Source organism: Dasypus novemcinctus, chromosome 4, assembly GCF_030445035.2.
Source record: "Dasypus novemcinctus isolate mDasNov1 chromosome 4, mDasNov1.1.hap2, whole genome shotgun sequence".
NCBI classification, from domain to species: domain Eukaryota; kingdom Metazoa; phylum Chordata; class Mammalia; order Cingulata; family Dasypodidae; genus Dasypus; species Dasypus novemcinctus.
This window is the reverse complement of record NC_080676.1, coordinates 10,457,225-10,481,892: the sequence shown is the minus strand read 5'-3', so window position 1 is coordinate 10,481,892 and position 24,668 is coordinate 10,457,225. Positions and strand designations below refer to the sequence as shown.

At 39.1% G+C, this 24,668-nt stretch overlaps 1 protein-coding gene across 8 annotated transcripts in view; it reads left to right on the top strand.

Annotated features, from left to right (window-relative positions):
- TFDP2 (transcription factor Dp-2) overlaps positions 1–24,668 on the top strand; it is a 291,147-nt gene that overhangs the window by 182,840 nt on the left and 83,639 nt on the right. For 2 of the 8 annotated variants that reach the window (XM_058295100.1, XM_004459235.3), the window contains exon 1: positions 11,625–11,691. The exons of 5 other annotated variants lie outside the window; for them this stretch is intronic. Coding sequence is in view for 1 of the 3 variants with exons in the window: in XM_004459234.4 (XP_004459291.1) it covers positions 11,235–11,265 (31 nt within the window). In the remaining 2 variants the exon portion in view is untranslated. Of the gene's footprint in view, positions 1–11,166; positions 11,266–11,624; positions 11,692–24,668 lie in introns of those variants that run through there. One more of the 8 variants, XM_004459234.4, reaches the window with a different exon arrangement.

Genomic DNA, 24,668 nt, shown 5'->3' with positions numbered 1-24,668 from the left:
TTTTACGTTTGCTAAATTAAATCAACTCAGGGCTTTGATTCGACCACGGCAGTAGGGCAAGCCTCAGGGTTGAGTCCCCGCCCCCTTGGGCTATAGCAACAGACAGTCAATCAAGAAGATACAGAAGGAGAGAGAACTTTGTCAGTTTTGATCCTGGAACCCTGGGGAGAGAGGAGCCATCGCCAGATAGTTTACAGCTGAACTGGTGACGAGAGCAGCTGAGCCCAGAAAGAAACGAGCCCTACGGCAGCCTTCAGCTGAGATGGAAGAAGCTGGGATCACGGAGCCTTAAGAGGAAGAGCGGGCTGAGCCTTCGCAGAGACCAGCCACAGTCTTTGGTGAGAAAGCACCTCTTAGGGTACCTTGGCTTGGATCTGTAGGGCCTTGTCACTGTAAGCTTCTACCCCAGATAAATACCCTTGATAAAAGCCAGTGGAAGTGGCTTTTATATGGACGGAGTGGACATCGCCACCCCAGGGTCCTCAGGATGGAGGAATAAAATATGGACTAGAGTGGACGTACTGGTATTCTACTGTGGAATTATTATGACTCCAGCAATGGAAGAAACTGTGTCACTGATGTGGAGACAGCGGCCGTGGGAGCTGCTGAGGGCAGGGAGAGGGAAGAAGAGATGGGATGTGGGGGCATTTTCGGGACTTGGAGTTGTCCTAAATGATATTGCTGGGACAGATGCAGGACAGTTTATATCCTGCCATAATCCACTGGATGGACTGGGGGAGAGTGTAAACTACAATGGAAACTATAATCCATGTGGTGCAGCAGTGCTCCAAAATGTATTCACCACTTGCAATGAATGTGCCACAATGATGAAAGAAATTGTCGATGTGGGGAGTGGGGTATATGGGAACCTCATATTTTTTAATGTAACATTTTGTGTGATTTATGTATCTTTAAAAAAATAATAATTAAAAGAAAAAAAAGCCAATGGATTTCTGGTGCTTTGTATTAGCACTCATTTGGCTGACTAATAAAGCCAGCTTCCCACATACACGGTCTGAGGTTCAATCCCCTACTCTGGTACCTCAAATAATAATAATAATAATAATAATAATACCCACTTTTGATGAGGAATAGGAGAGTAGTGATACAATTTCTGTGGAAGATAATTTGCCCAATATATATCAAAAGTCTTAAAATGTGCAAACCCTTAGACTCAACAATTTCTTTTGTGAATTTATCCTAAGAAAATAAAGATCTTTGTAAAGATTTTGGTAAAGGCTGTTTACCACAGCTTTGTTGATAATAATGAAAATTGGAAACAGCCTGATTAATTGACTGAGTATATTGTGATACTCTTGTATGGTGGTATTCTATATATGTATGAAAACGATATGTTTTATTAAGTTCAAAAAGTTAAACCAGCATTCAGTGGCATTATTTACAGTACCCAAAAGGTGGAAGCAATCCATATGTCCATCAACAGATGAATGAATAAATAAAATGTTGTGTATACATATGGTGGAATATTATTCAGCTGTAAAGAGGAATGAAATTCTAATATCGTGATATATGCTGTTACATGTATGAGCCTTGAAGACATGCTGAATGAAATAAATCTCCACAAAGGAGATAGCTATTACAGGTTATGAGAGCCAGGAGAAGGGGGGCAGACGGACTGGGCTGTTCATGCATAAAGCTGCAGGGTTTCTGTTTCCGGCTTTGGAGGAGTTGTGATAGTGGATGGTGGTGAGGTCAGCACAACACAGTGACTGTGATTATCCCCACTGAATGGTATGCTTGGGAGTGGCTGAGATAGGAAAGCTTATGTTGTATAGGTTTCCACAACTGAAAAAGGGACTGAAAGACAGTGACAACTAAATACAACACACAATCCTGGGTTGGATCTAGTAATGGCAGAAAAAATGCTCAAAAAGACATCGGGGTCCCTCGCTCATCACGATGGCAGAGGGAGACGCTTCAGGGCTGGTTCCTGCTTAGTATGAGTGGGCTTCATGCCTCTGTTTTTTTGTTTTGTTTGAAAAAGAAAAAATATGTACCATAGAAAAGGGCTTGATATATGTATGCAAAAATGGGACTCACATAACAAACTACTTGATATTATTGAGAGTTTAGAAATAAACCCACATATCTATGGCCCCTTGATTTTTATCTTTATTTTTGAGGCACCAGGGCTGGTGATCGAACCTGGGATCTCACACATGGGAAGCAGGCAGTCAACCTCTTGAGTCACATCTGTTCCCCGTCCCCTTGATTTTTAACAAGAGTACCAAGTCCACTTAATGAGGAAAGAATAGTCTCTTCAGCAAATGATGCTGGGAAAACTGGGTATATACATATGAAAGGGGACTCCTGCCTTACACCTAAACAAAAATTAACTTAAAGTGAATCAATGACCTAAACAAAGTTAATACTCTATAAAACTCTTAAAAGAAAGCATAGAAAAGTATCCTCACCGTTGTATTATATTAGGCAATGGATTCTTAGACTAGGTACCAAAAGCATAAGCAACAAAAGAAAAAATAGATAAATGGGATTTCATAAAAATTTAAAACTTGTGCATCACAGGACATTATGAAGAAAGTGAAAAGAATGGGAAGGGGGAAGTGGACTTGGCCCAGTGGTTAGGGCGTCCGTCAGCCACATGGGAGGTCCACGGTTCAAACCCCGGGCCTCCTTGACCCGTGTGGAGCTGGCCCATGCACAGTGCTGATGCGCGCAGGGAGTGCCCTGCCACACAGGGGTGTCCCCCGCGTAGGGGAGCCCCACGCGCAAGGAGTGCACCCATAAGGAGAGCCGCCCAGCGCGAAGGAAAGTGCAGCCTGCCCAGGAATGGCGCCGCCCACATGGAGAGCTGACACAGCAAGATGACGCAACAAAAAGAAACACAGATTCCTCTGCCGCTGGCAACAACAGAAGTGGACAAAGAAGAAGACGCAGCAAATAGACACAGAGAACAGACAACCGGGATGGGGGGGAGAAAGGGAGAAATAAATAAATCTTTAAAAAAAAAAAAAAAGAATGGGAAGAAATATTTGGAAACCATATATACAATAAGGGTATAATATACAATATGTTTTTTTAAATTCCTGCAACTCAACAAAAATATAAACAACCTAATTAAAAAATGGTCAAAGGACTTGAATAAAAATTTTTCCAAAGCTGATATAGAAATAGCCAATAAGTACATGAAGAGATGCTCAACATCATTAGCCATTAGGGAAATGCAAATCAAAGGCACAGGAGATACCACCTCACACTCACTAAGATGGCTATAAATTAAGTAACAGAAAATAAGTGTTTACAAGGATGCAGACAAGTAGAAACCCTTCTCCGTTGTTGGTAAGAATTAAAATGGTGCAGCTGCTCTAGTTTAGTGGTTCCTTAAATTTTAAATATAGAACAGCCATATGACCCAACAATCCCACTTCCAGGTGTATACCCCAAAGAATTGAAAGCAAGGGTTTGACAGATATTTTTACACCAATGTCCATAACTGCATTCGTCACTCTAGCCAAAAGGTGGAAGTAGCCCAAGTGTCCATCTACAGATGAATGGATAAGCAAAATCCGGTATATTCATACAAATATACTCAGCCTTATAAAAGGCATAAAGCACGATGGTACAACATGGAAAAACCTTGGAGACATCATGCTGAGTGAAATAAGCCAAACAAAGGGACAGATATTATATCATACAGCTTATAGGAAATAACTAAAATATACAAATCCATAGAGACAGAAAGAAATTGAAGGTTACCAGGATCTGGGGTGGCTAGTGGGGGCTACCGATGCAAAGTACCAGGAATGGATTATGGGAATATTTTAGGATAAAATCTTATAGTTCCGAGGCTGTGAAATGTTCAAATCAAAGCCCCATCAGAGACGCTTTCTCCCCAGAGTCCACTACCGGCGATGCTGGTGTCATGCTGTGTGGTGAGGCTGACAGATGGTCCCTGCCGAGGTCTCTGCCTTCCCCTCCAGAATTTGCCCTCTCCCTAGCTCAGCTGTGAATCCAGACATAGGGCTTGTCCCTTTCTGGGCTCCTAGCGCAGTCTCGGCTGCTCTTCTTCCCGAGTTCAGCCATGGGCTGTCGGGCACATGGCTCTCTCTCCAGCCTTGAGCTGCTCAGTGCCCAGCCTCTTGGGGGTTTTGTGCTCCAGCTTTGGCTGCTAGCGATCCATGAGTCCTCTCTTACATGGCAGGATAAAAAATGGTGGCTCCCTTCCTCTCTGTGTGTGTCTCTCTCTGCGTCTCTGTTTATATAAAGCTCCAGTAGAGTGCAGAGACCCAACCTGAGTCACACCTCAGTTGACTAGCCCAATCAAAAGGGCCCGACGCGGGAAGAGGATGTGGCCCATTTGGGCTATCCACCTGCCACCTGGGAGGTCCTGGGTTTGGTCCTGATGCCCCCTAAAGAGGAGGAGCAGATGCCCTGGCACCCCAGTGCAAGGAGAGCTAGAGGCCGGCACTCCTGCACCCCTCCACCAACTAGAGCTAGACGCCCCACCCGCCCCAAGGAGCTCTACAAGCCGCACCCTGCCGCAAGGAGCAGATGCCTAAATAAGCAGATGCCACAGGCCAGCAGACAAGCACCCTGCAGGTAGCGGACATTGGGCACCTGCCTCCCATGTGGGAGGTCCTGCTTGGGTTCCCGGTGCCTCCTGGAGAAGGCGAGCAAACAGTGAGCAGACAGGAGAGAAAAGCCATTGGGGTGGGGTGAGGGGGGAGTAAAACAAAGAGATTGTGCGGATTAAATGACTTAATACATGTGAAGTGCTTAGAATAACATCTGGCACAGAGCAGCAATAAAAGATGAGTTGTTTTGTTTTTTTAAAAAAGGTTCCCACAGCTACAGGAATGGATTAGTTCAATAACATAGTCTTTTTCTTTTTAGGATTCATAAAAGAACATCAAATTGTCACAGGGGATATGGGAGTTAATGCTTATTTGGAGTTTTTGTTTTTTTAGGAGGCACTAGGAACCGAACCCAGGACCTCCCATGTGGGAAGCAGGTGCTCAACTGCTTGAGCCACATCTGCTCCCCCTGCATTAGTTTTTAAGACAGGACAGCAGGAATATGTTTGACATATTTGGGAAAACAGTATTGTAGGTTACTAATGGAAAAGGCAGCTGATAATTAGTATAGAAAGTTACCAGTTATAAATGTAGTCCAAGGTATTTGGAATTTCTTCTGTAGTCAGAGGAATACTCTTAACAGATAGAAAGTCGCTGAAGGCTTTTGAGCAAGCTAATGACACTTGTTCATCCATTTATTTGTTTAATAGGTGTTGGTTCATGATATAGTATGTACTATGGGGTTCTCTTGGTTCCCTAGCATTGCTGTAACAAAGGACCACAAATTGGATGACTTAAAACAGCAGAAATTTATTGTCTCACTGTTCTGAAGGCCAGAAGTCCTAAAGCAAAGTGTTGGAAGATCCATGCTCCGGCAAAAGCCTATAAGGAAGAACTTGTTCCGTACTTCCCTCCTGGCTTTAGGAGGCTGCGGGCAAGTCTTAGCGTTCCTTGGTTTGCCATCGTTGTGCCTCCATCCATGTGCCTCCATCGTTATGTGACCATTTTCTGTCTCTCTTTCTGTCTGTGTCTCTTCTCCCCTTCTTTTTACAGACACCAGTCATATTGGATTAAGGTTCCACTCTACTCCTGTATTTTAATTACACTTCATTAAGATCACATTATGGGGAAGTGGACTTGGCCCAATGGATAGGGCATCCGCCTACCACATGGGAGTGTTGCCGCCTTTCTCCACCCCTCCTCCCCTTCCAGCCCCCGCCGTCCTTCCCGCCAGTCCCGCCCATATTGCCAACCCACAATCTGCCCTCTTCCCCAGTAACTGCTTACCTCAGGTCTATCCATCAGCTTCAGCCTGTCCACAGCCGTCCCTTAGCCAACCCTCCCTTCATCACGCCCCTCCCTCTACCCAACCCTATATAGCTAAGTGTACTTCCGTAATAAAGCAGACCTGTTCTTGCGCTCAAGCGGTCTCCGTGGTTTTTCCCCAACCGCGCGTCCCCCACGCCTGGAGAACCGGTGCTCCCTCTTGGGGCACCCCCCGCCGGTGGTTCGGCAGGAGCAAGCCCCCCCGACTCTTGGGCCTGAGCGAGGACGAAACCCTCTCGCTCAGCTACATGGGAGGTCCGCGGTTCAAACCCTGGGCCTCCTTGACCCGTGTGGAGCTGGCCCATACGCAGTGCTGATGCGCGCAAGGAGTGCCCTGCCACACAGGGGTGTCCTCCGCATAGGGGAGCCCCACGCGCAAGGAGTGCGCCCCGTAAGGAGAGCCGCCCAGTGCAAAAGGGGGTGCAAACTGCCCAAGAATGGTGCCACACACACAGAGAGCTGACACAGCAAGATGATGCAGCAAAAAGAAACACAGATTCCTGGTGCCACTGATAGGATAGAAGCAGTCACAGAAGAACACACAGTGACTGGACACAGAGAGCAGACAACTTGGGCGGGGCGGGAGGGAGGAGAGGAAGGGGAGAGAAATTTAAAAAAAAAAGATCACATTATAAGGTAGGGGGCATTAGGGCTTCAACATATCTTTTTAAATAACACAATTCAACCCATAACAATGATTTTATAGACTCTAAAGTTACTGGGATAGAACAGGAGAGCTGGAGAGTGGGAAAAGCCTTCTGTGTTAGAACTCATAGACTACTGGAAGTGACAGATGTGAAATTAGAAAGGACTGTGATAGATGTTATATTGTTGTGTGAACTCAAAGTAAAACCAGGTCTGTTTAAGGGAATTGGGAAAATCTTAACTGAGGAGGTGACATTTACAAGGATTTTCTTGGATTCCGTGAACCATTTTGAACCAACTAAATTCCCTTTCAGGGCAAACTAGTTTTGGTTGGATTTCTCTTCCTTACGACTATACTAATACCCAAATTTGGATAAAATGTTCTGGCTCTGATGAACATGCTTTCTCCACTGTACCATATTCCTTCTCTAAGGCTAAAATCTTGTGTCCCAAGTTTTGTCCCTTCCTACCTTGTGAGGGCTTTAGTGACCTATTCCCATCCTCTTCAGTATCTTTGATTTTCCCTCTCATGATCTCCTTCTCCATGTTAGTCGTGGAGGCTTCCCTCATCCCGAAAAGTTATTGACTTGACTCTTGGGCCCACTCACTTGGCCATGACTTCAGCCTGCTTAGGGATTTTGGTAGAAGAGGTTAGAAAGGTGGTAGATTGGGGCCAGGCTGAGGAAAATGTAGGCTACTGTCTTAAGTAGTTTGCCGTTATTGTCTAGATCAGAGATGCTCAACAGAATTTTCTGCGATGATGGAAATGTCCTGTATATGCATTAAGAAAGTAGCCATTAGCCACTTGTGACTATTGAGTACTTGAAATTTGGCTAATGTTACCTAGAAATTGAATTTTAAATATTTAATTTAAATTTAGGGTGGGGACCTCATATTTTTTTAATGTAATATTAAAAAAATAAATAGGGTGGGAGTTTATGGGGACCTCCTATTTTTTGAATGTAATATGAAAAAAAGACAAAAAAATAGTAAATAACCATGACATGGTACATATTTGGATTCAATAGAGAAATACACTAAAGAGTTACAACAACAACAACAAAATAAAATAAAAAATTTAAATAGCCACATATGGCTAAGTCTGCCATTTTGGGCAGCATGGCGCTAGACATTGGGAAGCCATCAGTTGTATTTCTTGTTCTATTGTTTTGTTTTTAAGTCAGGGGAGCAAAACGTGTTTTAGAAAAAGAAACTGGAAGCAATTGTGGGTATTTGGATGATGAGGAAAAGGCAAGAATAGAATATCATGTTCGCTTTGGGATGATGATGGCTTTACCAAGCATGGGGACTAGAGGAGGATGAGCTGGTTTGGGAAGGTAGACAAAGTGTTTGATAATGCAGAAGTTGAGTTTGAGTGGGCCTCTAGACAGATGTCTGGTAGGCAGTTGGAAATAAGAGGCAAGAACAGAACAGAGAAGGCCAGGGCTAACAGTGTAAATGTTTAGTCATCTACCTAGAGATAATAGTTAAAATCATAGAAACGGGTTCCAAAGAGGGAGTGCAGATCTTGAACAAAAGAACGTCAAGGACAGAACCTTGAAAAACGTCTATAAAGGGTTGAAAGTGAAAGAGTAAGAGGAGAGCACAAAGGTGAAGATACTTACTAAGCGATGTTATCAAGAAACGAAGGCTTATCCGTGGAAATGGTATGAGGAAGGAGCCCTTGGCCTCAGGTGTAGTTCTTGTCAGGAAGATTAGGTAGATGTTTCACTCGAAAATGTTAGTAAGTGTAGGCACAGCATAGGTAACTTCCACTCTTCATGTGGGTCTAGTAGAGTATTGTATTTAGCAGGCAGGAACCAAATAAAAACTATCATAATGCTATCATAGTATTATTTTTTTACCTGTAGAATAATAAATAATGTTTAGCTCTCTTTTGGTTCCTATTTGGTCAGGTTGCCAATAAACAAAGCAAACTCTAGTAAAAATAAAGCAGCTTATAAAGTTATGGGAGAGAGTGCCTATCTTTGCTGTTTTCCAGATAATCGATTGTTGTAGTTAAGACAATGGATTTCTCTGAAAGATTAAGGAGAAATGTTTGAGAGGGCCTGCATAAGATGCCTTTCATTTTGCTGGAGGGCAGTCCCATGAATTTCCCCACCCTGTGTCCTGTGCCTGTAAAGGAACACAGAAGGTAGTGATTATGCTGCTTGCTGAGAAAGGCCTGGGGAGCGTTCCAAGGGCAGAGTGAGGGAAGAATTTGGAACTGGAGAAGGGGCCCTGGGAAAGAAGGCAAGCAGGCAGAAGGGAAGAAGAGCAGTCGGTGGGGGAATAGGGAGGCTGAAGGTCAGATCTGTGGAGTAGGCATTGGGTTGCTGGTCAGTTGGTCACCCAGCTCAGTGTGGGATACGCAGTTGATGTTCAGTTTTTGTTCAAGGAAGGAATGAGTGGTGGCTAGGAAGCAGGAAAATTGCTCCTGCAGGAACGCTGGAATCCAACTTTGGCCCTATCCTATTTTACCCATCGCTTGACCTCAGTCATCACGTTTCTCCCTGACCTTCAGTTGCTGTTAGGTTTATGTGAGAACATACACTGAAATTGTGAATATTCCACCAGTTTATATTTGATTTTGCAGTCATGGCCTTAGCTCTCCGGAGGGAGGGGGGTGAAATGCTCTGGTATTTCGAAGTATGGGGGGTGTATTTGAATACCCAGAAGTTTAGTTTCCACTCATTGTAAGGGACAGAGCACATGTGACCATATTTAGCCCCTGAATGTCCTGGCTTTGGGTGATAGAACGAGCGCTTCTGGCTGATCTGAGAGGCAGAGGTGTGACTTACCTTCCCTGTGTGCTTTCTGGTAAGGAGATCAAGGTGAGAAGCAGGATGGGGAGTTTAAAATTAATTTAAAATATAGGTATATATAAAAACATGTAATTTTAATACATAAAACTGATCAGATACTGTGTAGTTTCAAGTTTCTTTTTTTATTCAAAACTCCTCTGAAATCTGACAATCTACAAAAACTTAGGTTATATAAAATTTTCACTGATTACTCAAATATTAATCTCACATCTGATAATGAAAATAGATTTTAGAATCCAAAAGATACAGGGCCATATAATTTGTATTTTCAATTTAGTTTAAATTAGTATGTTTACAACTCAATTTAATTTAGACTTTTTTTAAAAGGTTCATTTATTTTATTTATTTCTCTCCCCTTCCCCCCAGCCCTAGTTATCTGTTCTCTGTGTCTATTTGGTGTGTGTTCTTCTTTGTCTGCTTCTGTTGTTGTCAGCGGCACAGGAATCTGTGTTTCTTTTTGTTGCGTCATCTTGTTTTGTCAGCTCTCCGTGTGTGTGGCGCCATTCCTGGGCAGGCTGCACTTTCTGTCGTGCTGGGCGGCTCTCCTTACGGGGTGCACTCCTTGTGCGTGGGGCTCCCCTACATGAGGGACACCCCTGCGTGGCACGGCACTCCTTGCGCTCAGCACTGCGCATGGGCCAGCTCCACACGGGTCAAGGAGGCCCAGGGTTTGAACCACGGACCTCCCATGTGGTAGATGGACGCCCTAACCACTGGGCCAAGTCTGCTTCCCTAATTTAGACTTGACTGTGTCATTGTTGGCATATCTCTGTATGTGTATAAGAGTAATATTACTACATAGTCTGCAAAGAAAACGTTTGATTAAAAAAAGCTCTTTTTAATCTATTTCATTCAAAATACAGTTCGTGTCTAACAGTCACTGTTAGACACTAAGGATACAGCAGTGAACAAAGCACTTCACTTCTGGGGCTGTTGTCAGGACATACATTCAGAGGGGATATTTTAGGTTAGGTAGTAACTGAGCAAAAAAGGAAAGGTGCCTTACTCATCTGGAAGAGTTGTACACTTTGGGAAGTGAGATATTAACTAATAAACTCACTAAAGATAGGGATTTTTTGTTAAGCTTTTGCCTGTTGTGTTTAGTGCTGTATTCCCAGGACCCAAAAATAGTGCCTGGCTCATAACAGGCATTCAACAAATATATGTCACTAAAGTGTTTATTGTTTTGAATTTGTATAATCGGAGACATATACTTCTGTAAAATTTTTTTTTGTCTAACTGGTTACAAATTTTATGATCTCAGTACCTTATTTTTAATGTTTGTCACTTTTTTTCTCCTTGTGACCACATATGAAGAGTCAGGAAAAGCTTATAAACATTGATAATGAGTCATATGGTTATCTAATTTGAAAAGAATAGATTTGGAAAGGAACTTAAGAGGTCATCTTTTGTTCAGCTTCCTGCTTAGGAAAACTAAGTAAGATGATTAGGTATGTATTTTTAATTAATCGTTTAAAAAATTAGGACAACGTAATTGGGTTCTCTCTTGAGAAAATGAAGAAAGGTACTTAACTCTAGGTGTAAAGATAGTAACCTGAAAATTTTAAGGCTTCTAACTCTGTAGGAAAGTGAAAAAAAAAAAAAATTCAACACAACTAAGCTGCTCTTAGTTGATATCAGAAATAGGCCTGTCATTCATTTTGGAATTGAAGCATAGCCGCCTATCTCTGGGGGCAGACCAGTTCTTTTTTTTTTTTTTCTCTCCGAAGTGCTGGGCACTTATTACTGCGTTCACAAACACGGACCAGCGTGACTTCTTTTTTTTTTTTTTTTTGTAACTCATGATGCTTTTGCTCTGTTTTCAAGATGCATTAAGATCTCCTGCTTTCAAGACTGCTTCGGAGCAAGCATATACCCTGCAATGTATAATTCGAATTATACAGGTTTCATGAGTAAGTTTAATCTTGTTTTTTTGCTAGTTGAAATTCAGGTGATTTTTTTAGAGACATGTTAGCTTGGAATTAAGCCTTTCATTATAGTTCAGCACTTTTATTTTATGCATTTTTTTAAAAACCTTTAATATGCAAACAGAGTCCTTCATAGAAAGACCCTTAAAAGGCCCCTTTGGTCTCTGAAGACCTGTACTTCCAGTTTCTTTTGAGGTGTCCTCGTTACATTAGACAGTATTTACATGAATTTTAAAAGCCAGTTAAACAGTTTCTTGAGCATCTTTTTAGTTTTACTGAGAACTGTTTTAAATGGATCTTTCCTGAGCTCGATTGCTTATGTCTGACACAGTCTCAAGTTTCCACTGAATGGTAACAAAGACTGTAGAGTGTTGTTGGTACTGCAGTGAGAGGCATGCTTCCTTAGACCAGGTAAGAGATCATTTTGTTTCTTACTGTTGGGTGAGTTTTTACAGCGCTTATTTTATATTCTTTACAGAGCAGTAATGTTAGATTGGTAAATATCCAGGAGCACGCTGAAATCAAGACGTCGTTGCTTGTTGCAGACAAGAAAACTACAGGGAATGGGGGTTGGGGGTGAGCTGGGGGGAGGGGTAGAGTTAGCTGAGTTGATCACTGTTATATAAATTAATGAAAATGTGAAAGTAATTCTGGAGCTCTTTTTTTTTCATTCAAGAACTAAAGAAGCAGTTGAGGAATTGGATAATTTTAAAGGTACTTCATGGTTATTACTTGTGAGGGCAATTTAAGTGATAGTTTTTACTTTCATTTCTTTCCAGTAGTTTATAATAAAATAAACTTTGCCCTTAACTATACATTTCTCATTCATGAGAAATCTTAAATTGTCAGTAACAAAATATCTCAGGATCTTTAGAAATCAACCTGACACTTGAAAAATATTTCAGCTTTAATAGCTGTTTCATTCTTATTTTGTTCTAGTGCATTTTTCTTAAAAGTATTGTGCTTTGAAAATGTCAGCTGTATTCTAATGAAGCGCAGGCATTGTTTGCTCCTAAAGGGGCTGGTGCATTCCACTGCTTTATGGTTTATTATGAGGCACAGTGTGAGAGTGTGGGTGGCACCATTTGGTGTCTGCCTCTTGGGGCAGTGACTGCCATTATGTTAGCTTTACATTGGCAAAGAAAATATAGCGTACAAGATCCTATATGAATCTGGATAATTTGAAGAAAACCTTAGGCAATTCTGAATGAGCCCAAAATGTGTGACAACTCTGTTGAGTTGATCAAGTATACTTTTGAAACTCTGCATTTTAGTTACAATGAATAGTCCATTAGTCACATCTCTTGTATCTTGATGTGTATAGCATTTAAGCATTCTTTGAACTTTAATAAAGAAGTGAATATTTCTGGATGAACTGTTATTTTTAGTAGATTCGGTTACATTTTAAATAATTCAACACATTTATATATATATATTTCAAGTTTTAAGGCACTTAGGGTGGGTAGGGAGGGAAAGTGGGAGGGGAGGTCAGGCAGAGAGCCTTTCTTTCAGTTAGGAAAGCCTTGATGAAGAAAGAAGCAACAGATGTTTCTTCTGTTACAATTGAGGTCCTTTCATTCAAAACTCACAGTAGCTAGAATGGGGAGAGGGGAGGTCATAAATCTGACTTAATCAGTGAATAAATAAAACTTAGTCATTTAAAATTTATTTCTTTATATTTAGGATTTGAAGAATCAGTATTAGAGTAACATTCTCAGTAACATACCTTTTGGAGGGGCATTTTTTTTTTCCATCTTCAAATTTCTGCTGTGTGTAATTAATGAAAACGTGGGAAAGTTCATTTTAGTGCATTTAACTTACAGGAAAAATTGATCATTAAATCATATGGACTATCCAAAAATATAGCCATTTAAAAATATATAGAGAATACACACAGGAAAAAAAAGTTTGTAATTGCACAATAGGTACTAAGGCTCAAAATGAAGTTGAAATATGAAACATCAGTAGTATATGTTGATAGGGTATTTCATCTTCTATGAGAAGCATGAGACTTATTCGAAAAGACATTTGATTAAGAAATTTGGAAGAAGTATTTTCGGTTTAATTGACATGATGTCTTGCAATTTGCCTCTAAAAAGAAAGATAGTAAACTTAATATCGGTTGCTAATGGAAAGGGGAGAATGATTATCTGCTGAAAGGAATAGAAGGAAGCGCTTGAAGGCAATATGCACGTAATGAAAGCAGCAAAAGGAAAAAGTAGTTTTTGAATTTGTGGAATTCGTGATAAAGTGGAAGCCTTTTCCTTTTATAACAACACAAAGAGAAGTGTTGTGCTCTTGCGGAAGGTGCACTCATACACATTTTAACCGTATGCATTTCTGAGAGTTAGTGCTTGAAAAATCAGCACTGAGTACCAGGTCTTTCACCTCTTAGGCATTTAGTAAACATTTGCCCTAAGTTACACTGCAAAATTAGTAGTATTGCTTGTACTTTTAAAAATTAAGATTTTTTTTTTAAAAAGCAGTTTTAGGTTTACAGGAAAATTGGCCAGAAAATGCAGATGCCCCCCTTCCCTCCCAGTTCCCCCTATTACTGGCATCTTGCATTAGCGTGGTGCATTTGTTGCCCTTGATGAACCAATATCAATATGTTAGTTTACATTAGGATTCACAGTTCTAGTTTTGGTGAATGCATTATGTCATGTATTTACCATCACAGTGTCAACAGCCAACAGTTTCGTTGTCCTAAAATTCCCTGTGCTCCACCTATTTGTCTCTCCCTCTGAACTAGCAACCTCTCATCTTTTTTTTTTCAGTTTTTATTTTAGTAGCATATATATAACCTAAAATCTCCTCCTTTCGCCACATTCAGATATCTATAATTCAGTGGTGTTACATTCACAGTGTCGTGCTGCTGCCACCATAATCCGTTACCACAACTTTTCCAACAGAAAATTTGCCTTGTATTTTTCTAGCCGAAAAATTCTTTGAGGCATAGTTCAGAATCTGTGTGTGGATAAAATATTTTACAGTTTTCTAAATGTTTAATTGGTCTGAAGAGAAGTATGGAAAAGATAAAAACATCAACTGATAAGGAGATTATGAAAATTTTCTGTTGTTTTTAGCGAGGGTCTGTGGGCTTCCCTCAAGATTTGCTTTGCTTTAAATAATGAGACCAGAATTTAGAGTTTTTAAAAGTAGTTAATTTTTAAATTAAGGTAAAGGTAAGAGTTTTTAGTGGAGAACTAATTGGTCTATGCACATTTTGCTTAAGGAATAGTAACATGCAGCAATTGTTTTTTTCCCTTCTTTCTAAGATTAGTAAAATAACTTACATGGATTTACAAACTATAGGTGTGTCCAAAGGAAGAAGTTTTACAGTTTTGACTAAAGAATACATAATTTTGATGGGCTAGACAACCTTGAATAAAAAGTTGGTGACTCCACGTGATATAAATCTATGAAAATATCATAGATTATAGTTATCAAAAATTGTTGTTGTTTTAATTGGAAGAAGTCTTCAGGACTGAGGTACTAGTGGCTCTTACTTTAAATATGAACTCTGTAGTACCAAACTGAGGATTTGGGGAATTTGAGCCTTACCTGTTCTTTGTTCTCTAGGTCAGAAGGTTTAGAGAGTGACTGATTCGGGCAGTCTCTGAATTACACGCACATATATATTCAATTAGAAATAATTAGTGGCTATCTAGAAATCTGCCATATCTGAGGTGTGGATAAAATTTCCCTGCACCTGTATTTTTATGAGAAGAGAACCTGTACTGTTTTGCATTGTTGTTTAGGAACAGATAGAAATAGGATAAGTTCTGTGCTGTGAGTATGAGTTAACAGCTTTTGTGAATGGATCCAGGAGCCTGTCTTGTAATATTGTTTATTTCTACCAAGTTTCAAGCAACCAGCTTTCAAATGAACTTCAGGGCCATAACTCCAAAGCATCAGCAAGGAACTTTGTTGTAGACACTTTACTCACTTGTGATGCAAAGTTTGGTAATTCTTGGCAATTTGCCCAACAAAAAGTGAAGATACCATTATTTGAGCACCTATTGTGTGCCGGGTAGACACAGTAGAACTTATAAATGTTTACAAAATCTTTTAATGAATAACATTTCAATAAAAAAGAGGTTTTGTCTACATTGATGTCTAACTTTATGATTTCTTGCTCTTCACAATCTGATTTAAATGTAGCTTCAGTAATAGCCCTCATATAGAAAATCTTGTTGAAATAAGATCAATAACTTCTTTCCTTTTCAATAAGCTACTTAGTGCGGTGTATAGAATACAGTTACCTTTTTTGTTTGCTAAAGAACTGCTCTGAAACTCTTAATTCAAGGGTGGTTCCTCATCTGAGTTTGTGTCCTAAAGTTTTATATTTAAGAACTGAACTTTTTAATTCCATATTCATCTGCAATCGCTGTCACCTTTTCTAAATATGGAAAAATGTCTCACTGGACTCTAACTTTTAAATGAGTTACTTGTTAATACTGTTTGGGGCTGATTACCGTCCAAGAGGTGCTCTGAACTTCCTCTATGAGAGTGATTTCCACTTTCATGCCCTTGGGTATGTCAGCATTCGTAAGGTCGGATCCTTGTGGTTGCACCGAACTGTTTTGAACTACTCTGGACGCGCAGTGGCTGTTGCTACAAGATAACATGTGCTGCCTTCTGCTCTCCCCTCTCCTAGCCTGCAGACAGTGTCTGTGTGCCACCTGGTGGGCAGATCGGCTGTCATGAAGGTGCTCGAAGCAGTAGTTGAAAATGGGTCACACATTGCAAAGATACGGCATTTAATAATAGACTGAAGAAGTAAGGGTCAACTCAGCCCTTTTTCTTCTTAAAATGAAAATACTGATGAGTTTAGTGTAGTAGAAAGAGTCTACTTAAAATCAGTTACTTAATTTGGACCAAGAGAAGCATACTGAAGCATACTTCAAAGTAGTATTTCCCAGTTGTGCCTGATCATTAGAATCCTTTGAGGCATTTGTTGAAAATATGGATTCCCCACCTTCTTTAGGTGTGTCTAGCAGAGCCCGGGAATGTGTCTTTTAAGTAAGAGGACACCTCACTCCTGTGATGTTAGGTAAGGCACATTTGGGAAGAGCTGCTGTGAAGGACTGGATGAAACAAGTTGTTTGGGTGCATATGGTAAACTTAGTTATTAATCAGAAGATACATTGCCCTAAAATAGGGAATTTTAATTTAGCAGGTGGAAAAGAAATGAGAAAATTAAGAATAAAAAGGTTTCCTTGACAGAGTAAGGTAATTTAAAAAGGACAAAATGACATGTTTAAACCAAAGATAATGCTGCAGGAGCAAACCTGTAGATGAAACAACTACTTTTAGATGGACATTTTAAAATATCGAAGGGAAAAGGACCTGAAAAAGAGAACTAGGGAGAATGGACTAAATGATTTCTAAGATCTTTTAGTCTTGAGGTTTGATGAACTAAATGAAAACAATTATAATCCAGATACCAGAGCTGGAATTAAGTAATTTGCTTGAGAAATGAAGAGGCAAGGTGTAAATCCTGCCATGTGAGAAGATGGAGAAAGAAATGCGTTTTGTTTTGTTTTGTTTTTCTCCTTTGGAATAAAAGAATCCAGGGCATTTACGGCTCTGGATACCAGAGAGAAAGGGAGCTAGCTAAATTTTAAGAGGTGTCGTCTGAGTAAAAGCGTTCAGCAAAGCCAAGAGATTTGGTCCTCTAGGGTAAGAGTGGAAGAAAGGTGACGTCCAAGATTTCCTGACCTGCTGAAGAGTAGAACCTTGGGACCGTACAGCTGCCTCTTGTTCTGGCTGGTTCGAGGATCCTTCTTTGGTTCGTGGAAAGATTCTGTTTAGGTGGTTCAACTGGGATAGTCCTGGGTGCCCTGTGTCCTGACACCTGCAAAAACAGCCAGGCCTTGGCTTTCATGCCCTCAGTATGGAGGACAGCCTTTGCGAGCTTCTGTCCTCTGCACTATGGAAGGCTTGATTTCCATTTGGGAACCAAACAGAGAGATTCCAGAAGTCACTTTTATCATTATACGTTGGTGATACTGTGAACTTCTATGTTCTCTTTCTCCTGATTATGCTGATTTTATGGTCACTAAAGCTAAAATGTTGAATAACGGTGATAGCCTATGGATTTAAAGTTAGGGACTTTGTGAGCATGACTGAATACAGATGCAACAAGAGAGAATATAATGTGGCATAATGTGCAGCTGGACAATACATTTTAAAAATCTTGAGAATGAGATTGAGGTAGTAGCTAGCTAGTAAGTAGAATTCACACTTTTTTTTAGGGGAGAGGCTATAGTTCAAGGGGTTGAGTGCCTACTTCCCATGTATGAGGTCCTGGGTTCAATCCTTGGTACCTCCTAAAAAGAAAATGTAAACAAAAAACAACTTTTTTAAAAGGAAGATATCCAAATGTATTTATACATAAAAATGACTATCAGAGTAACTGCAAAATTTATTTACCTTTGTCTCCCTCCCCAGAGATACATGTTATAAATGGACATGCTGTATTTATCTTTCAGGTTTTGTATTTCTATTTGTAGATGTCCTTTCAAATTAATTCTGAATTATTAGTCTAATGTGTATTTCATTTATGAAGAAATAGTGCTGTTTACTTATCAGGTCTAAATTGTTTTTCAAAGAGAAGTCATAAATATCCCCTGAGCCATTTATATCCTTTCTCCTTAGTCCACTTTGTTTTTGATGACATGTATTGCTTTCTAGATAGCTGGCTGGAATTAGAAATAGTCTTAAGGTTGTAGGAATCTTTTCTCTTTGCCAAAAAAACGGGCCTATTCCAGAATCAAATGGCAACGTGACCTCATTGGTACTGTTTTAAATTAATTGGTAGTTCTTTACAGAGTTGTTAACCAATAGTTAAAGGGGTAGTAGAAGAAAGAAGTACTTTGTACTTTATTTCTCTGGCTCTGCTTATTCTCTAGTGGAAATTTTAATAAACAATGAAATAAAATAGTGTACTGGCACATGAATAGGCAGATCAGTGGAGTAGAATAGAAGATCAAGAAATTGACCACATAAGTAACTGATAAAAGTAGCATTTCATATCATTGTGGGGGTAGGGACTGGATTGTTCATTAAAGGAGGCCAGGGGGAAAAATAAACTTGTATCATTCCCCTTATTTTATACCATTAAATTTCAGGTGGTTCAGGGATTTAAAATTTAAAATGAAGGCATTAGTGTATTATGAAAATATGGAGGGTGTTTAATACAGTCTTAACATTTAACTAATAATTAACTTGAAAGACCAGCATATCCAACTGGAAATACAAAACCTTTAAGGTGAGTAAAACACAGCATGTCCATGTATAATGTGCACCTCCAGGGTGAGAGCAAAAGTAAATTAATAAACCTTGGACTTATGTTGACCTCCGTTTTTAAAAACTTTAAATATACTCATAAGGCCTTCTTAAGTATAGTACAAAAGTCACAAAAACAACTATAAAATGCAATGCATTCTAAAAAAATGTTCAAAGAAAAATCATATTCAAAAACAAAAGATGGGAGCAGACGTAGCTCAGTCATGGAGCGCCCTCTTCCCATGTACGAGGTCATACATTCAATTCCTGGTACCGCCGTAAAAAAATTTTTTAAAAAAGTGAATGACACAAATTGGGAAAAATATTTGCAGCAGGTGTAATAGAAAAAACTTATTCTACAATATTTAAATAGCTACAAGAAGGAAAATTTAGATGACTTTTAAACAAAAGATGTTCAGCCTTACACATAGTAATAAACCCAGAAGATAAAACCAAAATGAGATATTGCTTTTTAACTTAAAAATCAACAAAAAATAAAGTTTGATAATACATTGGGTTGTTGAGACTATGTAAAAAATAATCATTGTCTGTGTCTACAGTCATTGTGGTATTATTTGTGATATTAGAAGATTTTATTATTTGTATTATTTGTAATAGGAGCCTAATAAATGAACTGTTAGAGCCATAAAAGGAAACTCTATGTAACTAACAAAATATTTGTACATATGTACACTACATACCAGATATGGAAAGCCATCTAAGACAGACACACAGTATTATTAATGAAAAAAACAACATGCAAACTGATATAATATTCAGCCATATGTATAAAGAAAGGATATTTATGCATATATGCTTGTTTATGCTTAGAATTTTTCTGGAAGGTAAATAAGAACTAGTGACAGTAGCTGTCACTAGGGAAGGGAATGGTTGTGTAGTAGTTGGAGATTCTTAGAAAGAAACTTAATTTTCACTGTACACTTGTGTCTCCTATCTCATTACTTTTATCTCAGAATGCTGGTATGCAGACATTCATTCATTTATTCGTCTAATAGATATTGAGCCCTACTATGTGCTAGGCACTGTATTAGGTGCTGAAGACTCAGCCGTGAGTGAAATCATAAAGCTCTTGTCCTTGTAAAACTTAACACTCTGAGTGTGAGTAGGCTAACAGATAATCACATAATAAATATAAATATGCAGTATAGCGTATGAGGATAAGTGCTTACTTGAAAAATAAAACATGGTAAAGTAGAAAGGAAGTACTGACCCAGCATCTGGGAGGCAGTCCTGACTGAGCAGACACTCCAAGGAAGTAGGGGATTAAGCTGTGTAGCTATCTGGGGGAAGTTGAAGGCGCAGAGGAAGCTTCTGGAAAAGACCGTGCAGTGGGAATTGCCTGGCATGGTTTTGAGGAACAGCAGAGAGGCCGGGGTGGGGATAGTGGGATGGGACAGGAGGAGGCTGCTGGGCAACCAGGTCAGAAAGGAGGGTGGTCGTGACACAGGCTTTATAGACCATGGTGACAGCTGACACTGACTGAGATGTGAAGCCAGCCAGAGGATTTTGAAAAGGATTCCTCCACTAGCAGGATCACTCTGGCTTCAGTATGGAGAATAAACCATGTAACATGTGAGCCGCTTAGGCGATTCTAAATCTTCTAGTAGCCACCTTGAAAACGTAAAATGAAACAACTGAAAAAAATTTTTAATGATAGGTTTTATTTAACCCAATATATCCAAAATATTATCGTTCAATGTATAAAATCAATGTAAACAAATTATTAATGAGATATAGTACATTTTTGTAATAAATCTTCAAACTCTGGTTTATAATTTACACTTAGAGCACATCTCAATTTAGGTGTTCAGTTTTCAACAGGTGAAGGAAAACTTAGTATTTCCAAAACCATATAATTGCATTTAAGGGGGAAATATTTTACACCGCTTCAGTTTTAAAATTGAAGTTAATTAAAAATAAACAAGTTTAAAATACAGGTCTTCAGTCATGCCAGCCCATCGAAATGCTTCCTAGCACCGTATCTAGTGACTGCCTTACTGGGCAGCATGGTAATGGACTTGTGGGTAGACCCCAGAACAAAAAAAGCAGGGAGATGAATTAAGAAGCTCTTGGAATAATTCAAGAGATGGCTTGGACCAGAGTGGTGGCAGTGGAATGGGTGAGAGGTGGTTGTATTCAAGATAGAGCCAACAGGGTTTATTAATGAATTAAATGTGGGTTATGTGGTAAAGAGAGGAGCAAGCATTGATCTCAACAGTTGGAAGAACGGAGTTGACATTTACTGAGACGAGATATGGGAGAAGGTGCCTCTGGGGGCTTGGGAGGAAGGGAATCTGTCCCGCATTAGATTTTGGACATGTTAAGTTTGAGATACCTGTTAGATATACCTGTTAAACATGAAAATGGAGATATGAGAATACATGAATCCAAAGTTAAGGAAAGGGGTTTAATCTGGAGAAATACACATGGAACCATTAGCATATTTGCAGCTGTGAGACTTAGAGTCAACTAGCGAGGAAGGATAGATAAAGAGGTTGGAGGACTGAGCTAAGGGGTTCCCAAATGTTTATAGAGGAGGGACCAGCAACCATGACTGAGAAGAACCAGCCAGTGGGGTAGGAGGAGAACCAAAAGACTGGTGGCTTGACGGCCAAGTGAGAACGTTTTTCGAAAGAAAATGTGATTTAAAAAAGAGATCAAAGTAAACTGAAGATCGAGAATTGGCAGTTGGATTCAGCAACATGGAGATGATCTTGATGCACTATTTCAGTGGAGTTATGGATGGGAATTGGAGTGAGTTCAAGAGAAAGAGAGTGGACACAGCACATATGGATGGCTTTTGTGAGGATTTTTGCTATAAAAGGCAGCAGAAATGAGTTGGTAGCTGGTGGTCTGTGTGTGTTAAGAAAAGCTGTTTTCTGTTTTTAAGACAGGAGAAATAATGCATGTTTATGTGCTGGTGGGAACGATCCAGTAGAGGAGGAAAGAGTATAATGATGCAGAAGGGACAAGAGCTGGAGAGATATAATTTAGACAAGTACGTGAACTACTTGTTTAAAAAATAAATTAAAAGATTTTTAAAACAAAATAGCCCTGAGGTAACAGAAGAGGAAAAGCAAGAAGCTAAAGTATTATAATAAGCCTTTTATAATAAATGTGAACTGGCCTAGGTCACTTTTCCCACTATTTTTTAAAAATTAAGGTATAATTTACATGCAGTAAAATTTACCCTTTTTTCACTTAAAGTTCTGCGAGTTTTACAAATGCATACACCATCACAATCCAGGTCATTTTTTTCACTGTTATTATTAGTTACTATTTGCAAATAGTTACTACTCAGTAATTTAGTACTTAGTTACTAATTTGGATCTGATATAGGCTTGGGTTGAGAAGGGCTAATTCAGGCAAAAAAAAAATTCAGTATGTCCGTTCTGTGAAAAAAAAAATAACATACTGGTATCATGTAGACAAACCACAATTATTTGTCTTAAGTTTCATTTTAATTGGACATATTAAAGGCGATTAACTATAACTAGAAGCCCCTAAAGAATTATGAGTGTAAAAGAAATCTTTGATGTCTAGACAATTCTAATGGAAAGCACGTTTCCAGTTACTCAAGAATTTGAAATAAAATTTGAGCCCAAACTTTTGTGCCCTGTGCCAAGATTTGACGTAAGTTTTTAGCACTTAGTTTCCTGGTCACTCCCTTGGTGATTGATTTCACTTAGGTTAATTCAAGGAATTGCTAAAACCAAAAAATCTAGGCAGGCTTCTTAATTTTTGGTTTTGTTTTTAATAAATATATTGAGTGCCAGGAATTTGCTTCTGGCCAATGTCAGGTTCCTATTGCCAAGGCTGGTGACAACGGCAGGCTCGCTCCTGCTGCCACACTGTGGATTAAGGCTAAGTACTTAGAGAAAATTGTTTAGGTTTGGCTTGGTTTACTTCTGCTTCACCTAGCTGAAATTTCAAGTGGCCGGATGTTTGTAACCTATTTAAATGTGTCCTTTTGAGGCCCAAATAATGGTAATAATAGTAGTAGTAATAACTGTAATAATAATAATCTGCCACTGAATCCAGTTGGCTTGATCAAAATAAATTTTGCCAAATATACTGCTTTTATATCGGGATGTTACAATTGTTGGAATCCTATTTGATATTTAGTCTTCCTGTCAATGAACAGGGGATATTCTTCCATTTATTTAACTCTTCTTTGACTTCCTTTAACAGTGTTGTATAGTTTTCTCTGTATAAGTCTTTTACATCTATTGAAGCCCTTTTAATGACTTACAAAGATTTCATTTTTACTAATTAAAAAGGACAAATACCTCATTTGTAGATGATCCTTATCTTGTTTCAGCCACAAGCCGCAGCCTGGGGGCAGTGGATGCAGCTTAGGCCATTGGGTACCCGCCTCCACTGTGGGAGGTTCTGGGCTCAGTTCCCAGGGCCTCCTGGGGGAGGTGAGCAAACAGTCAGCAGACAGATGAGAGAACCATCTGGGGGAGGAGCGGCATTTTAAAAAAGAGTAAAATAAGTAAATAATAAATCTTCTTTAAAAAAATGTGTTATTGATTTTATATCACTTATTTAAAATTTTGTACCCTCACACACGGTTCCATTACTCCTCTGATTATAGTCCAAAATGTTGTCAGACTGCCCTCCAGAAAGGTTCTAGGATATGCCCTCCACCAACAGAATATGCTAGCTAGCCTCTTGAGTCCAGGGGACAACGTCACTTGTTCATTGACCACCCGACGTGCCTATTAACATTAGTGCCCGACAAATAGCGGGGACAAAGTAAATCTCTTTTAAATGTGCCCATTTTGCCATATCCTTACCAATTTCGGGCATTATAAACTTCTTAGTCTTTGTTAATTAATAGATGAAAAGGTTTCCTTTTTTAAAAATGTTAATTTTTAATTTAAAACCAAGCATCTTTTTGTATGGTCACTTGCATTTATATTTATGTACTCTCCTAATTTTTATATTGGAGTATTGCCTTTTTAAATAAATACATTTTTAAAGGATAGTTCTCTAAAAACGTGTTGCAAATTTGTTTACACAATCTGAAATTTGTCTTTTAAGTATATTGGGTCTTTTGCTATATAGAAAAATTTGATTTATAGGTCGCCAAATCTGTCAATCATTTCTCTTAGGATTTCTAAGTACTGTAACCTACTTATGTCACCAAATTATAAAATAATATCATTCATTACTTTCTTCTTTTTTAAACAGCTTTATTCATGTATAGTTCATATACCATATAATTTACCCCTTTAAAGTGTTTAATTCTATGAATTTTAGCATATTCACAGATATGTGCAGTCATCACCATAGCCAACTTTAGAACATATTTGTCAACTCAAAAAGAAAGCCCATACCCTTTAGCTGTTAACCCCCGGCCTCTCCCCATCCACCCCCAGCCCTAAGCAATCAGTACTCTATTTTCTGTGTCTGTAGACTTACCTGTTCTGGGCCCTCATTTGAATGGAACATTATAACATGTGGTCTTTTTTGACTGGCTTCTTTAATTTAGTATAATGTTTTCAAGGTTCATCCATGTTGTAAAATGCTTTGAAACTTCTTTTTATGGTTGAATAATCTGCCATTGTGTGGATAAACCACAATTTATCCATTCACGAACTGATGGATATTTGGGTTATTTCAACTTTTTGGCTATCATGAATGCTTTGCTCATTTGTGAACAAGTTTTTGGGTGGATATATATTTTCCTTTCTCTTGGGTGTATACCTAGGGGTAGAATTGTTCGTTCATTAGGTAACTCTATGCTTAACATTTTCAGAAACTGCCAGGCTGTTTTCCAATGGAGCTGCATCATTTTACATTTCCACCAGCAATCTAGTAGGATTTCAGTTTCCACAGCCTTGTCAACACTTATTTTCTGTTTGTTTGTTTGTTCTTTGTAAATAATAGTCATCCTAGTTGGTGTGAAGTGATATCTCATTCTTTGGTTTGCATTTCCCTGATGACAAATGCTGTACCTCTTTTCATGTTCTTATTGGTCTTTTATATCTTCCTTGGAGAAATGTCTGTTAAGATCCTCTTTCCATTTTTTAATTGGGTTATTTGTCTTTTTATTATTGGGTTGT